We start from the raw sequence: 13,841 nt of genomic DNA on the forward strand, positions 1-13,841 counted from the left end.
CGCGATGAATAAAACAGTAGTGAATTATCATTACCTGCATCTCTTTTTGTTATACCTTAATCGAAATAAAAATTACGTTACGACCAATTCGCACGAACCACTGAACAAAACAAAACGGAATTGCTAAATCAAAACGACCTACAAAAACTAGCCATTTGGGCGGTGTAAAGTGGTCTGAAATCATGAACTTTCGTTATAGCCAAACGTCGGTTACATAAAGTAATTCAAAATTTGCGCCAGTGAAACCGTTACAGGAAGCGCACGCCACTTGCTCTCACCAACCACCAGGTGTGCTAGGGTCGATTAGGCCGCTGGGGTCTATGGTAGTGTCTACTCCTAACCATTTTTTTTTATTTCTTTATGACGCCACTTGCTCTCACCAACCACCAGGTGTGCTTGGGTCGATTGGGCCGCTGGGGTCTACTGCAAGGAGGTTTTTATATCCTCCTTGGACTACTGTAGTGTCCACTCTTAACCTTTTTTTTATTTCTCTATGGTTCTATCCTCTGCTCCCGTTCCGCCCTAAACTCCCCCTGAAGCTCCTTGATGCTAGCCTCCATGCGCTGCACGCGACGTTCCGAGCTGTTTTTGAAGCTCTATCCTCTGTTCCTGTTCCGCCCTAAGCTCCCCCTGAAGCATATTGATGCTAGCCCGCCAGTCCATACGCTGCACGGCCGCCATCAGCATATGGCTATGGTGGCTAACACGGAGATAGGAGCGTAATATGGCCTTCAGTGCCTCGATAAATGGATGGTTGTGGCTGTGCCCTTTCGGGCGGCGGCTATTGCCGCCTAGCCGTAATACTTAGTGAACGAAGCCTTATATTTATCTTTTTTTCCCTTTAAATAGTGAGATTGAGGATTCGTACTTTGCAGTGAAGGGGTTAATTTTCACTCGCGCCTTGACTTTAGCCACCAATCAGATAACCTCCTTCTAGTTAAGTGTACCCGTTTAAAGTCTATTTTGCCCTCCCTGTCCCTAAACCCCAGTGCTTTGAAAAACTCTGCGCCATCATCCTGAACTATAGGGTGAAGCCCTTTACAGAACATTATCAAGTGTTCGGCAGTTTCTCCTTCCTCTTCACACGCACTGCATACTGTGTCTACCCCTTCGTATTTGGTTCGATATTTCTTGGTTCGCGTTGGTACTACCAGCGCCATCTCGCCTCGCGGTATTGCAGTTCAGTACGTGGCCGCTACGTATTTGCATGTTATTTTGATACATTTGCCCAAAGGTACAGTTTCCGTGCTCTAATCGGGTAGGTGTTCTGTGACTCAAGTCGCAGGAGGCGTTGGACAAACGCTTGCGTGCGCAGCCGCCAGCTGAGCGAGAATCGCCCAGTTTTGAACAATCGTCATGGACAAAAGCTTATCTTTCTCGAGTCCCGCCGGTTAGCGATTCTCAGCGTTGCTTCGCTTGTGTCTCTACTCGCTGAAGCGTTATCGCTTCGAGATCCTAACTTGTGCCAATGCGTCGAGTTTCTACAGAGGGTGCACCCAAGTAGGGACAATGTTCACCAAGTTGAAGAAAAAGATCGAAGAGGAGAACCAGACGGAGCTGGTCATCGGCATCCCGCCACCCCAGCTGCCGACACCGAATCACAGCCGCCGAGGTAGTGCGATGCACTTGCTGGAGTAATGTGCCACCTTCGCGCAGTGTACTAGCAGGGCCCAGGATGCCACGTGTATCGCTTTCATTCAGCTATGGGCTAATGCGGGTTCAGAAAGACCCGTATGTTGTTTAGGTAGTACCATGCATAGAAAACAAAAGGCAGCAGCACACATTAAGCTAAAAAAATTTGTATGGGACAGATCATGATTATTCAATGAAATATTGATAGCAGTCTTAATGACATAGTGGAATATTCTTGACCTCACAAAGCCGTTCTTAAAGTTTCAAGTGTTACTACTAATGAGCTGTACAAGATTACTGATGGGAGATTGTGCCTTCAATGTAGTCAATTAACCTGGCCAGCATCACTTTTTCAAACACCTTCCCGAGACATGGGGTAAGTAAGGTTAGCCTCGGGTTTTGAAGTTTTTTTTTGTTTGAGAATTAGAAGCAGCTTCTTTCCATTGTTCTGAAACCGGACCAGCTTCCCATATGTCCGTGTTAAGAGAGTTGCTCAATACGTTCACTGCTGAAGTTTAGGCCATCTTCTCCAGGTGTGGTCTGACGTCATGTGCATCCACTGCTATGACAGGCTCATCTAGGGAGTCGTTGGTTGGTCTTTAAGTACTGAATGCTTTAGCACTGAACCCCCTGGCTTAATTTGTCTCTGAGAGCTTTGATCAGTGTTTGGCTGTCACGTTTGTATGCACCCACCCTTTCATGCTGCCCATGTTTTAGCATCGGTGTAAAATTATATTTTCGTTTACCTGCGTGGCATACTCATTAGCTTGTTTCATTAGGTTTCTCTTGTTGCCTTTAGTTCAGTCTCTTGTATTTTTTAGTCTGCTGCCACGTGTCTCTCATTGAGTAGTTGTGCAGAGGTTTTCATGTTTGTAGGTATGTTTCTTGCTGTGGCTGCATGAGCATTCTTTCGGCATGTTGGGAGATGTTGTGGACATTGGATGTTTTCGTTACTCTCTACAGTTTGTGGTTTTTGCCTGCTCTGTGAAGCATTTGAGCCGGGCTGTGCGCATGTAGTAGGTGATAAAGGGGCTCAAATTTTTCTCTGGATGGCTATGTCTGGTTTCAGGGCCAGTGTTTCCAAACACTGTTCTCTATCTAGTCTAGTGGGAGGGTTGCTAGTTTCAGATAATAGCTGCTACACTGTTCTTAGTCTAGGTTTCTTCGTCCGATGGTGAGGCCCTATACCGAGAGGGTGAGGCTTTTTTGGTGGACAGTCAGGCCTTGGGGAAAGAGTGAGAGACGTGTCAGAAGTAGCGAGACTGAGCGAAGGAATCCAGTTATTATGTGGTTTCTGGGGAGGACATTGGTTCTTTGAGAGTTTCATTGGAAGAAGCCATCTGATGCAAGTTCATGCGAGAGAGGCCGAAGCCATGCACCAACGAAGGGGAGACTTGAAAAACATGGAAGTAAAATGGAAGAGGGGCATCAGCTTTCACACTGGGAAGCCGGCTGGATCCTTTTATGTAATTTTTGCTTTAACTTGTCTGTCGCCCAAGTTGGGGTGTGGAGCTGGAGCGTTGAAGTTGCCTAGGGGTACAAATTCGTCTTTCCCTCTAAGTGGCGCACTCAAGAATTGCTGAAAAGGTTGCAGATGAAAATCTTTGCTCTTTGTGGTGTGTATTTCAATTATTCGATGCTCTGTTGGGAATTGAGGGGCATAGTGTGCAGTAATGGCTATCCCTTTATGTAGGAACATTCAGGTTTTCCAATTTGTAACTGTAGCATAAGGTGCCAGCATAATAACACCCTTCCTTATTTATTGAAGACATTGTATCAGCTTTATTTATCACCAGATTGTTGTATTTCTGTTACGCTTCTGCTGTCTTTGAAGAGAGAAGCAGTTCCATCGCCATACCTCAGCGATGTCTGTTCTTCTAGACGGTTGAGGGCATTATTGATCCCACTTTTGATTTCGGTCAAGTCTGAGAGTACACCATCTTTGGCCTTTCTTGCTGACGGTGCGTTCTTTTACACAATGACTGTTATTGAGCAAGCGTTTTTTTCCACCAAAGATCTGCCACCAAATATGTGAGGCACTATCGGGTTCTGACGTAACCAGGGACAAGCTGCAGCCGAAGCAGGTACCGGCAGTGCTAGGTTTCCGTATTAACAGTGGGACATCTCCAGTGGTAGCGGGAACAGTGAGGATCAGGTGCTTACACAACCGTGTTGCTTGGTTCACTACCTCTTCCACATGCCTGGCTCATGTTGTGGCAGTAGTGAAGTGGGTTATATGTTTAATGTGGATAGGTGGTAGCAATTTCTTCATAACTCTCACTTGAGTGAACCTCAAGGGACTCAACCAAGGAAATAGGCGACTTAACTGAAAGTTCACTAAACTGAGTATTCACCAGAATATGGAACAGCATTGGGCACAGCAGATGCCAAGGCAGAAGTGTGAAATGCTAATTATGTTGAAAATACTTCTGCAATATTCATTTTTACTGGTTCCTTAAAAGCGCAAGAGGAGACAAACCTGTCCAAAGAGCCTCAGGCACACCTTACTACTTTAAATTGTATCCTGTAGCCTCGGCTGCAGATCGAGGATTTAAAATTTCCTTCTTCGCAAATTTTTTTTGTGTTGTTTTTGAACAACAATTTCCAAATCGGACAGGTGCACGTGGCTCGTTTTCCTCTCCTGCATGGTCACTTTTCCTCAGCGTGCATAAGTGCTGTTGTACCACAGTTTATGGATGGTTGATTTACAGGCAACGGCACACACTGGGTACGGTGGTGCTAAAAAATTTCATTGCATTGACCTCGGTAATGACCACAGATAAAGTTCCTTCGACTTAAATATTCTCTTTTCAGGAATTTGCATAGAATGCGTAGGAAAACTTGTGAGGATTTTACAAATGTTTGTTAAAATAATGTTCATGCAAGTTAGGGTTCACCATATATGAAGCCAGGTGGTTGATATTGTCACGGTGTCGTGACGTGGCTGAAGGCAGGAGACGGAATGGTGAGATCAAACTGTTTATTTGGGCGAACCTGTGCCTGCTAAAGGGAAAGTCTGGTTACGGTAGCACACTTGCACTGATAGGGGTGCATGCAGCGTCGCCCGTCGATCAATTGACAAACGACGAAGTGCGTCGGCATTTATACACTTGCCATCGAATGTTCTAGCGTTATCGCTAGCAATGATGTAGGTTCCAGAATAATCTGTACAGTTCGCGGAGTTGGCGCGATCTTATCGAAATGATCTACTACAGTCCTGAAGCTGCTCAAAAACTGCAGGCGCAGTTTGAGCTGAAAATTGTGTAGTGTATTGGGGCGATAAAACGTGGTATTGCCCCCCTCTGAAAAAGGCATTGTCTTGATGCTTACGGAAGATGAAGGTACAACAATAATGCAAGAAAGTACAAGGGATAAATTAACGATACAGCAATAATACAAAAAACACTGTTTCAGTTTGTTAATGCGATTGGAACAGCTTGAGGCGCGCGACATGGACGACTTCAGGTCGCGATCGGCATCGTTGAGTGTTTGTGATGCCGTCTGGGACAACCTCGTAATCGAGTGTGCTAAGACGTCGAGTCACCCTGTATGGCCCGAAGTACCGTCGTAGAAGCTTTTCACTGAGTCCACGTCAGCGTATTGGCGTCCACACCCAAACACCTTCACCGGGCTGGTATTCCACGAAGCGTCATGGAAGATTGTAAGGACGGCTGTCGGTCGTCTGTTGGTTCTTGATACGGAGGCGCGCGAGTTGTTGGGCCTCTTCGGTGCGTTGAAGGTATTCACTCACATCGAGGTTTTCTTTGTCGGTGATGTTGGGTAACATGGCATCGAGCATTGTTGCCGGGCTCCTTCCATAGACCAATTTGTATAGAGATATCTGCGATGCTCCTGCATCGCCGTGTTGTATGCAAAGGCCATGTACGGAAGGACGGCATCCCACGCTTTGTGTTCGACATCAACGTACATTGCCAGCATGTCGGCAATCGACTTCTTTAGCCGATCAAGGTGGACGATTGGGCGAGTTGGTGATTCATGATCGACGTATGTAACTGCGCGGTAGTAAACACGGACGACAAGAAGATACAAGGACAAGCGCAGACTATCAACTGAAGGTTTATTTTTCACAAACCACATATATATGACTGAACCAGAAACAGAAAACACGAAAATCTACAAAAAATGATGACTTGGCACTTAACAATCGACAAAACGTGAACGTTTGACAAAAGCAGATTCAAGGACCATGTGCGCCACTTGCCAGATACCGTAGCTCTTTATCTAAAAGAGCTAACGACGGTTTGCTGACGCAGCGTTCTGGTTCCCGTGCCATTTTTTCCGCTTCGACAATCATACGGGTATGATCGTCTTTGTGCCTGAACATTACGACCGTGCTTTCGAACTGCGCAAGGCAGCCACACCTACTGACGTGCTGAGCTAAAAAACCCTCATTGCCAGTGCGCACATTGCGTGCGTGCTCGCGCAGGCGCTCATTTAAGCATCTCCCAGTCTCACAAAAAAAGAAGTTAACTTCTTTGGCGCAAACAATACGGAAAAAAGGAAAAAGAAGGCGAGGAAAGAAACAGATTGACGCCAAACTAACAACTACTTTATTCTTCACACAGCAACGCATATATATGCCGAAACCACATACATTGCATGCGCACGCACAGCTTCGTATCGTATACGTAAAAACGAAAAATTCCTAAACCTTAACACATCACACCACACACCTGAATGTACACGCGTGTTGTCATATTACACTTGTAGAACACGCTATCTTAACCAAGATGTGTACGCAAAAATTCATATTCGATGGCATGCAAAGAAACGGAAGTATCACTGATACAGTCAGCTCCGCTTTTCTTAATATGATAAGCCTCCAAAGCAAGTCTTGCATCTTCATTCCTGCTCCTGCCCAGAATCATCGTATCATGAAACCGTGGCGAACATCCAATGCAGGATTGCAGGTGAGCAACAAGATGTGCCCCTTTGTCTACCTTGTTAACTATTTTTTGCGCATGTTCCCTAAGACGCTCGTTTATGCAACGTCCCGTTTGCCCGATGTAGATCCTGCCACATACCAGAGGTATGCCATATACCACACAGGTGATGCAAGAAATAAAGCAGACACCGTGTTTTATTTTGCACCCAGTTTTGCTACTACCGCAGGTGCGGGAGCACAACTTCAAGAGTTTGTTGGGCGCAGAGAATACCAAGGAGACCCCATGCCTGTTAGCAACTCTCTTGAGTTGATGTGTGACCTTATGTAAATAAGGTATCACAACAGGCCTGAACGTATCACGTTCACATGTCGCCTTCTTTCTTGTTTTCCTTTTCTGAAGCAGGGCTTCAGCTACGGCTGTAAGGAGCGTCATAGGGTAACCTGCAGCCAAAATACGGCGTACCTGATTTTCAAAACTCTCCTGCATTTTATGAGCGCACGACTTTCTGAGAGCTGAATCTATGCAGGTTGAGACTATTCCTCTTTTAACCACTTTCGAGTGGGCCGACTTAAAATGTAACAGCTCTTTCTGTACACGGGGACTGTAAGCCCAACACACATGCCGGTAACATACCTCTAGACTAAGGTCAAGAGCTTGTAAGACATTTTCCTGGGGCAGCTCATGCGTGAAAGTGAGCCCTTGTCCGTGTTGCTTAAAAGCATTTAAAACATCAGTCACCGTATCACTGTAGTCAGAGCCAATATTTAAAAACACAATAAAATCATCTACATATCTAAAAACTCTTAAAACCTTAAAAACTTTAAAAACATTTTGTAGAGACCTATCGACATGGGCTAAAAAAATGTTGACAAGTACAGGAGCAACACAGGATCCGATGCAAATGCCATCACGCTGAATAAAATGCTGGTCATTAAAAACTATAAATGTGACCTTAAGATAGAATTCTAACAAACTCATAAAATTCGCCACGTTCAACCCGACCTCGTTCTGAAACGAGATATCACCGTTTTCTTCAATGCATTCATGCACAGATAACAATAACCCTTGCTGCGGTACAGAGTAAAATAAATCCTGGACATCAACCGAGAAAACATAGCCCACTTTTTCGTTCCCACTACAAAATTTTACTATATCTTCAGAATTCTTAGTGCGGAACGGGTCGTTGACACTTAGCCACCCCAGCTTTTTCTGCAAAAATTGGCTTACGTTGTGTTGCCAACACCCAGACTCACTAATAATGGTTCTAAAAGGCGTTTCAGGCTTGTGCGTTTTAGCTGTGAAAAACACATTTAAACAATTGGCTTTACTTCTCTGAATACTTCTCGCAAGCGGCGCGAGCGCCAACTTGTTACAAAATTCCACGAATCTTGATTTTACGCGAATTTCGCTTTTCTTAACCGCTACAAAATTTTTTGTCACTGCTTGTAACGCTTTTTCATTAAAAGCCCCCCTTTCTACTACAACAAACCCACCTTCCTTGTCTCCCTGCAAAAGACATAGGTTATTATTCCTTAAGTAGGACAACGTATGTTTAACACTGAAATCCATGCGTTTTGCTCCTTGCTTGGACACAGCTTTATCTAGGCACTCCACCCCTTCAAGTAGGCATCGATCGCGCACTACTTGCTGTGCCTTTGAAGCCACATTTCTATTGAAAGCCACCAATTCATGCGCAGGAATACTGGAAGGCATGCAAAACTTGGGCCCTTTGGACAACAAACGAGAAACATTTTCAGGCAGGCTAACATTACCTATTACTTTGACGTTAATTTTGGACCTAGGACTGTCCTTCTTTGCTGCAATGCACAAAACCTTTAAAAGGCATTTCCACCTAGCTTCAATGAGCTGGCCCGCAAGCCGAATCAAAGATCGGTACTTTTTAAGAGCCAGCCAGTAGGGAACACTGGAAAGGCACATATTCCAAAGCCAGTCCCGGAAGAAACGAACTTGTCGCCACATCTCTGACCGTAGAAGTTTACACAGTCTCTTGGTGTGAGCCCACGAGGGACATATGGGCCCAAACAAAGCACTCACATCTGCCGGAATCAATCCTTTGCGCAGGGAAAAACCATACACTCTTGCTCTGCAGGTTGCATGAATGATGTGGTCGAGCAATGCATTGACGTCCGCGGAAGAATATGGTGGAGACACACAAAACGAAGGACCCACTGTACTAGAAAGGAACTTCAGTAAAACTTGCGTTGGGTCTAGTTGGTACATAGCACAAAAAAAGAAGTTAACTTCTTTGGCGCAAACAATACGGAAAAAAGGAAAAAGAAGGCGAGGAAAGAAACAGATTGACGCCAAACTAACAACTACTTTATTCTTCACACAGCAACGCATATATATGCCGAAACCACATACATTGCATGCGCACGCACAGCTTCGTATCGTATACGTAAAAACGAAAAATTCCTAAACCTTAACACATCACACCACACACCTGAATGTACACGCGTGTTGTCATATTACACTTGTAGAACACGCTATCTTAACCAAGATGTGTACGCAAAAATTCATATTCGATGGCATGCAAAGAAACGGAAGTATCACTGATACAGTCAGCTCCGCTTTTCTTAATATGATAAGCCTCCAAAGCAAGTCTTGCATCTTCATTCCTGCTCCTGCCCAGAATCATCGTATCATGAAACCGTGGCGAACATCCAATGCAGGATTGCAGGTGAGCAACAAGATGTGCCCCTTTGTCTACCTTGTTAACTATTTTTTGCGCATGTTCCCTAAGACGCTCGTTTATGCAACGTCCCGTTTGCCCGATGTAGATCCTGCCACATACCAGAGGTATGCCATATACCACACAGGTGATGCAAGAAATAAAGCAGACACCGTGTTTTATTTTGCACCCAGTTTTGCTACTACCGCAGGTGCGGGAGCACAACTTCAAGAGTTTGTTGGGCCGTAGCTGAAGCCCTGCTTCAGAAAAGGAAAACAAGAAAGAAGGCGACATGTGAACGTGATACGTTCAGGCCTGTTGTGATACCTTATTTACATAAGGTCACACATCAACTCAAGAGAGTTGCTAACAGGCATGGGGTCTCCTTGGTATTCTCTGCGCCCAACAAACTCTTGAAGTTGTGCTCCCGCACCTGCGGTAGTAGCAAAACTGGGTGCAAAATAAAACACGGTGTCTGCTTTATTTCTTGCATCACCTGTGTGGTATATGGCATACCTCTGGTATGTGGCAGGATCTACATCGGGCAAACGGGACGTTGCATAAACGAGCGTCTTAGGGAACATGCGCAAAAAATAGTTAACAAGGTAGACAAAGGGGCACATCTTGTTGCTCACCTGCAATCCTGCATTGGATGTTCGCCACGGTTTCATGATACGATGATTCTGGGCAGGAGCAGGAATGAAGATGCAAGACTTGCTTTGGAGGCTTATCATATTAAGAAAAGCGGAGCTGACTGTATCAGTGATACTTCCGTTTCTTTGCATGCCATCGAATATGAATTTTTGCGTACACATCTTGGTTAAGATAGCGTGTTCTACAAGTGTAATATGACAACACGCGTGTACATTCAGGTGTGTGGTGTGATGTGTTAAGGTTTAGGAATTTTTCGTTTTTACGTATACGATACGAAGCTGTGCGTGCGCATGCAATGTATGTGGTTTCGGCATATATATGCGTTGCTGTGTGAAGAATAAAGTAGTTGTTAGTTTGGCGTCAATCTGTTTCTTTCCTCGCCTTCTTTTTCCTTTTTTCCGTATTGTTTGCGCCAAAGAAGTTAACTTCTTTTTTTGTGCTATGTACCAACTAGACCCAACGCAAGTTTTACTGATCTCCCAGTCTGCCCGATGTAACACGCACCACAAGATAGCGGAATTCTATAAACTACAGCCGCTTGATGAGGCCGTTGGTCTGTGGGTGGTATGCTGTTGTCCGGCGGTGGTTTGTCTGGCTGTATGCCAAGATCGCTTGAGTTTGGTGAGCAGTAAATGCCATTCCTCTGGCGGTGATGAGGACCTCCGGGGCGCCATGACGTAGAACAATATTTTCGACGAAGAACTTAGCTACCTCGGTTGCACTGTCTTTGGGCAAGGCTTTTGTACCCTCGTGAGCGTGGGAGAAACACCGAGATGCCCTGCCGTTGGATCGTCGTGCAGGGCCTGTAGGAGTTCCTGTTGCAGAGCTGAAAGCATCACAAGGAGGTACTTGGCTCGAAGCGGTGAGAAGTTTTTCTTTTGGAGAAGACCATTTCGCTGGAAGAACGATGCAAGTGGGCACTTGAATACCTTCGGAACTTCGGCGGTCCTGCCTTCGAGGTATTCTATTAGGGCCTTAAGTTCAGGGTCCGCCCGCTGTCGTTCAGCGAAGTCGTCGGCAGTTATCGTTCCCAAGAAGCAGTCGACAGGTGCACAAGAGAGACAGTTGGCGTCGGAGTGTTTCTTGCCGGACTTGTAAACGACGGTAACGTCATATTCTTGAAGTCTCAGGCTCAATCGTGCAAGGCGACCTGAAGGGTCCTACAAGGTAGCTAGCCAACACAAGGCGTGGTGGTCGCTCACAACTTTTAAGGGCCTGCCGTAAAGGTAGGGGCGAAGTTTCGATGTAGTCAAAATGATGGTGAAGCACTTCTTTTCTGTTGTGGAATAATTGGCTTCCGCTTTCGATAGCGATCGGCTGGCGTAACTAATAACCCTTTTCAGTCCATCAGCCCTCTGCAAAAGAACGGCGCCGAGACCTACGCTGCTTGCGTCAGTGTGTATTTCTGTCTCGGCGAATTCGTCAAAATGGGCAAGTAACGGAGGCGTCTGGAGGCGATGTTTAAGCTCCTGGAAAGCGTGTTCCTGCGGCGATTCCCACTTGAACTCCACATCGGCCTTGGTATGGTTAGTGAGTGGATCGGCACGATCTTATCGAAATGATCTATTACAGTCCTGAAGCTTCTCGAAAACTGCAGGCGCGGTTTGCGCTGAGAATTGTGTAGTGTATCGGGGCAATAACAAAATGTGGCATTTTCATTTTGTAGCTGAACCCGGGTCTCTAGTAAAGCAGGGGCCCTCTCCTTGAGAGAAACGCTCGCGAACGTTTGCAGGAATGCACCGCAGAAGACATCCCACGTTTGAAGCCCAGACTCCCGATTTTCGAGCCAGGTCCTTGCGGTGTCTTCCTGGTAGAAGTACACACGACGGAGCTTTTCTTCAGTGTCTGAGTGGTTGAGGGGGGCCACGCGGTCGTATGTCTCTAGCCAGGTCTTTAGGTCTTCGAACGATGACCCACGGAAAGTTGGTGGTTCCCTGGGTTGATGCATAACAATCGCAAGCTGGGACGCTGCGATTGTCATTGTCGCCGCAGTAGAGGTCATTGCCTTGGTCTTCCGTGCCTTGTCTTGTAGAGGCCCGTGCTCTGGTGGTAGACCTTGCTGCCGGCGGCTTGTTCGCAGCTCCTGGTTAGCGTTTGTGTTTTCTACTGGACGTGGGCTGGCATTTTCCTCGTTTATGATGCGATGTTTAGTGATTGAGGTCTGCCGAATTTTCTGTGACGACGAAAAGCAATCTTCGTATTGCAGGAGCAGGGTCTTGAGCTGTTCTTGCTATGGTTCGGAAGGCTGGGATTGACGTCAAAAGCTGAGGGAGGGGCTTTGTTTTTGTTTCTTTGAGCAGGTTCTGCAGAATCGGCGAGGGCGAAAGGACTGGTGGCTTCCACAATTTCTTCGATGTATGCGACCGTCGTTCCTTTGTTCACATGTTTGTACTCACTGCTGAAATTCGAGAGCGTAACCATTGCTTTGCCTCCCCGCAGCTCTGCGATTCCTCATGCGACGCAAATATTGCAGGTGCTGGTGGAGGTGCTGCTTCGTTCATGTACGGGACGCCCCCGTCAAGCCTTGTACCCAGCACCTCCACCAGATGTCACGAGGTCGTGACGTGGTCGAAGGCAGGAGTTGGAATGGTCAGATCAAACTGTTTATTTGGGTGAACTTATGCCCGCTAAATGGAAAGTCGAGTTACGGTAGCACAATATTTTTGCCCAAATTTAAGAACTACCTTTGCACATCTTGAGTCGAAGAGGCGTCCATGTGACATGTGTTTATAGAATTTTATGGAAGACAAAATTTTGTCTATATGCTTGGTGAGAAACATTGATGGGATTTATTAGGGTCACGAAACTGAGTAGTGTGTGCTATTTGAATATAGCCTTTATAGTCTATAACTCTTTGTGGCTTCATGAATATTTTTCACATAAGAGAAATTATGCCTGTACTGTATAATACCTAAAGAGCCTGCTTAGAAGTAGTAGAAAGCAAGTTTCACCAAAATATGACCATTAGTATACGAAAAAAAAGTGGGATCACGTGTCTTATTGACCCTACAAAGTGTCTTTGAAAAAGTGGGACAAGACCTGTCCCGTTGTCTCACGAGGGCACAAAGCTGTAATACTTTTGCCAAATTTCTAGCACAAAAAAGGCCCAATGCAAGCGTTACAGAGGGACTCTTCAAAAACTCTGCAAAGAAAAACTTGTGGACTACCTTATTTCCAGTTGTGGTACACAATCTGCGCCTCTGCCGGTTTTGTTCAGCCGCGGTGGTCTAGTGGCTAAGGCACTCGGCTACTGACCCGCTGGTCGCGAGATTGAATCCCAGCTGTGGCCCTGCCTTTTCGATGCAGGTGAAAATGCTGTAGGCCCGTGTGCTCAGATTTGGGTGCATGTTAAAGAGCCCCAGGTGGTCGAAATTTCCAAAGCCCTCCACTGCGGCGTCTCTTCTAATCATATGGTGGTTTTGGGACGGTAATCCCCACATATCAATATCATGGTTGTGTTTAGCCCAGTGGCTCTGTCGGAGGTCTTCGCATACATCAATGGTATTAGCTGCTTTCTGTCTCTAGTTAGTTTAGTTAATGATGACCAACTGAGTTATGCCTGAATTTCTGCCCATATATAAAATTGTGGTCATGAATCATGGCAAAGCATATCTATGTGATGTCACTGAATGCATTGAATCCTGTAAGTGCATTTGCAACTGCTGCTACTGATTCGTGAACTTTATTCAGGCCAGAGATATGGGCTTTTCTCATAGGTCCTTGTGCATTTAAATGTCTTCTCTATCCCTTTCTGGCTGTATTGAGCGTTAATTTTGTCATTCTTTTCCTTTGGCCCTCAATGTGCAAAACAGCATTTTAGCTGCAGCTTTTAGTCTAATTGCCATTGCTTTCGTAGGGGTAAAAAAAGTAAAAAAGAACTTGAGGGCTTTATTCATAACCACGTGCTGTTTTGTATGTAATAACGCCTTGCTGACTTGCTAAAATAGCTGTGCATG

The 13,841-nt window shown here is 45.7% G+C and overlaps 1 protein-coding gene across 1 annotated transcript in view; it reads left to right on the top strand.

Moving 5' to 3' along the window:
- The first annotated feature begins 80 nt into the window (after positions 1-80).
- The window catches only part of LOC119165910 (golgin subfamily A member 1), a 687,968-nt gene continuing 674,207 nt past the window's right edge, over positions 81-13,841 (top strand). The window contains exon 1 of the mRNA XM_075884494.1: positions 81-1,612. Coding sequence (XP_075740609.1) covers positions 1,510-1,612 — 103 coding nt within the window. The 5' untranslated portion in view covers positions 81-1,509. The remainder of the gene's footprint in view (positions 1,613-13,841) is intronic.

The sequence above is a fragment of the Rhipicephalus microplus genome, unplaced genomic scaffold (genome assembly GCF_043290135.1).
Source record: "Rhipicephalus microplus isolate Deutch F79 unplaced genomic scaffold, USDA_Rmic scaffold_34, whole genome shotgun sequence".
NCBI classification, from domain to species: domain Eukaryota; kingdom Metazoa; phylum Arthropoda; class Arachnida; order Ixodida; family Ixodidae; genus Rhipicephalus; species Rhipicephalus microplus.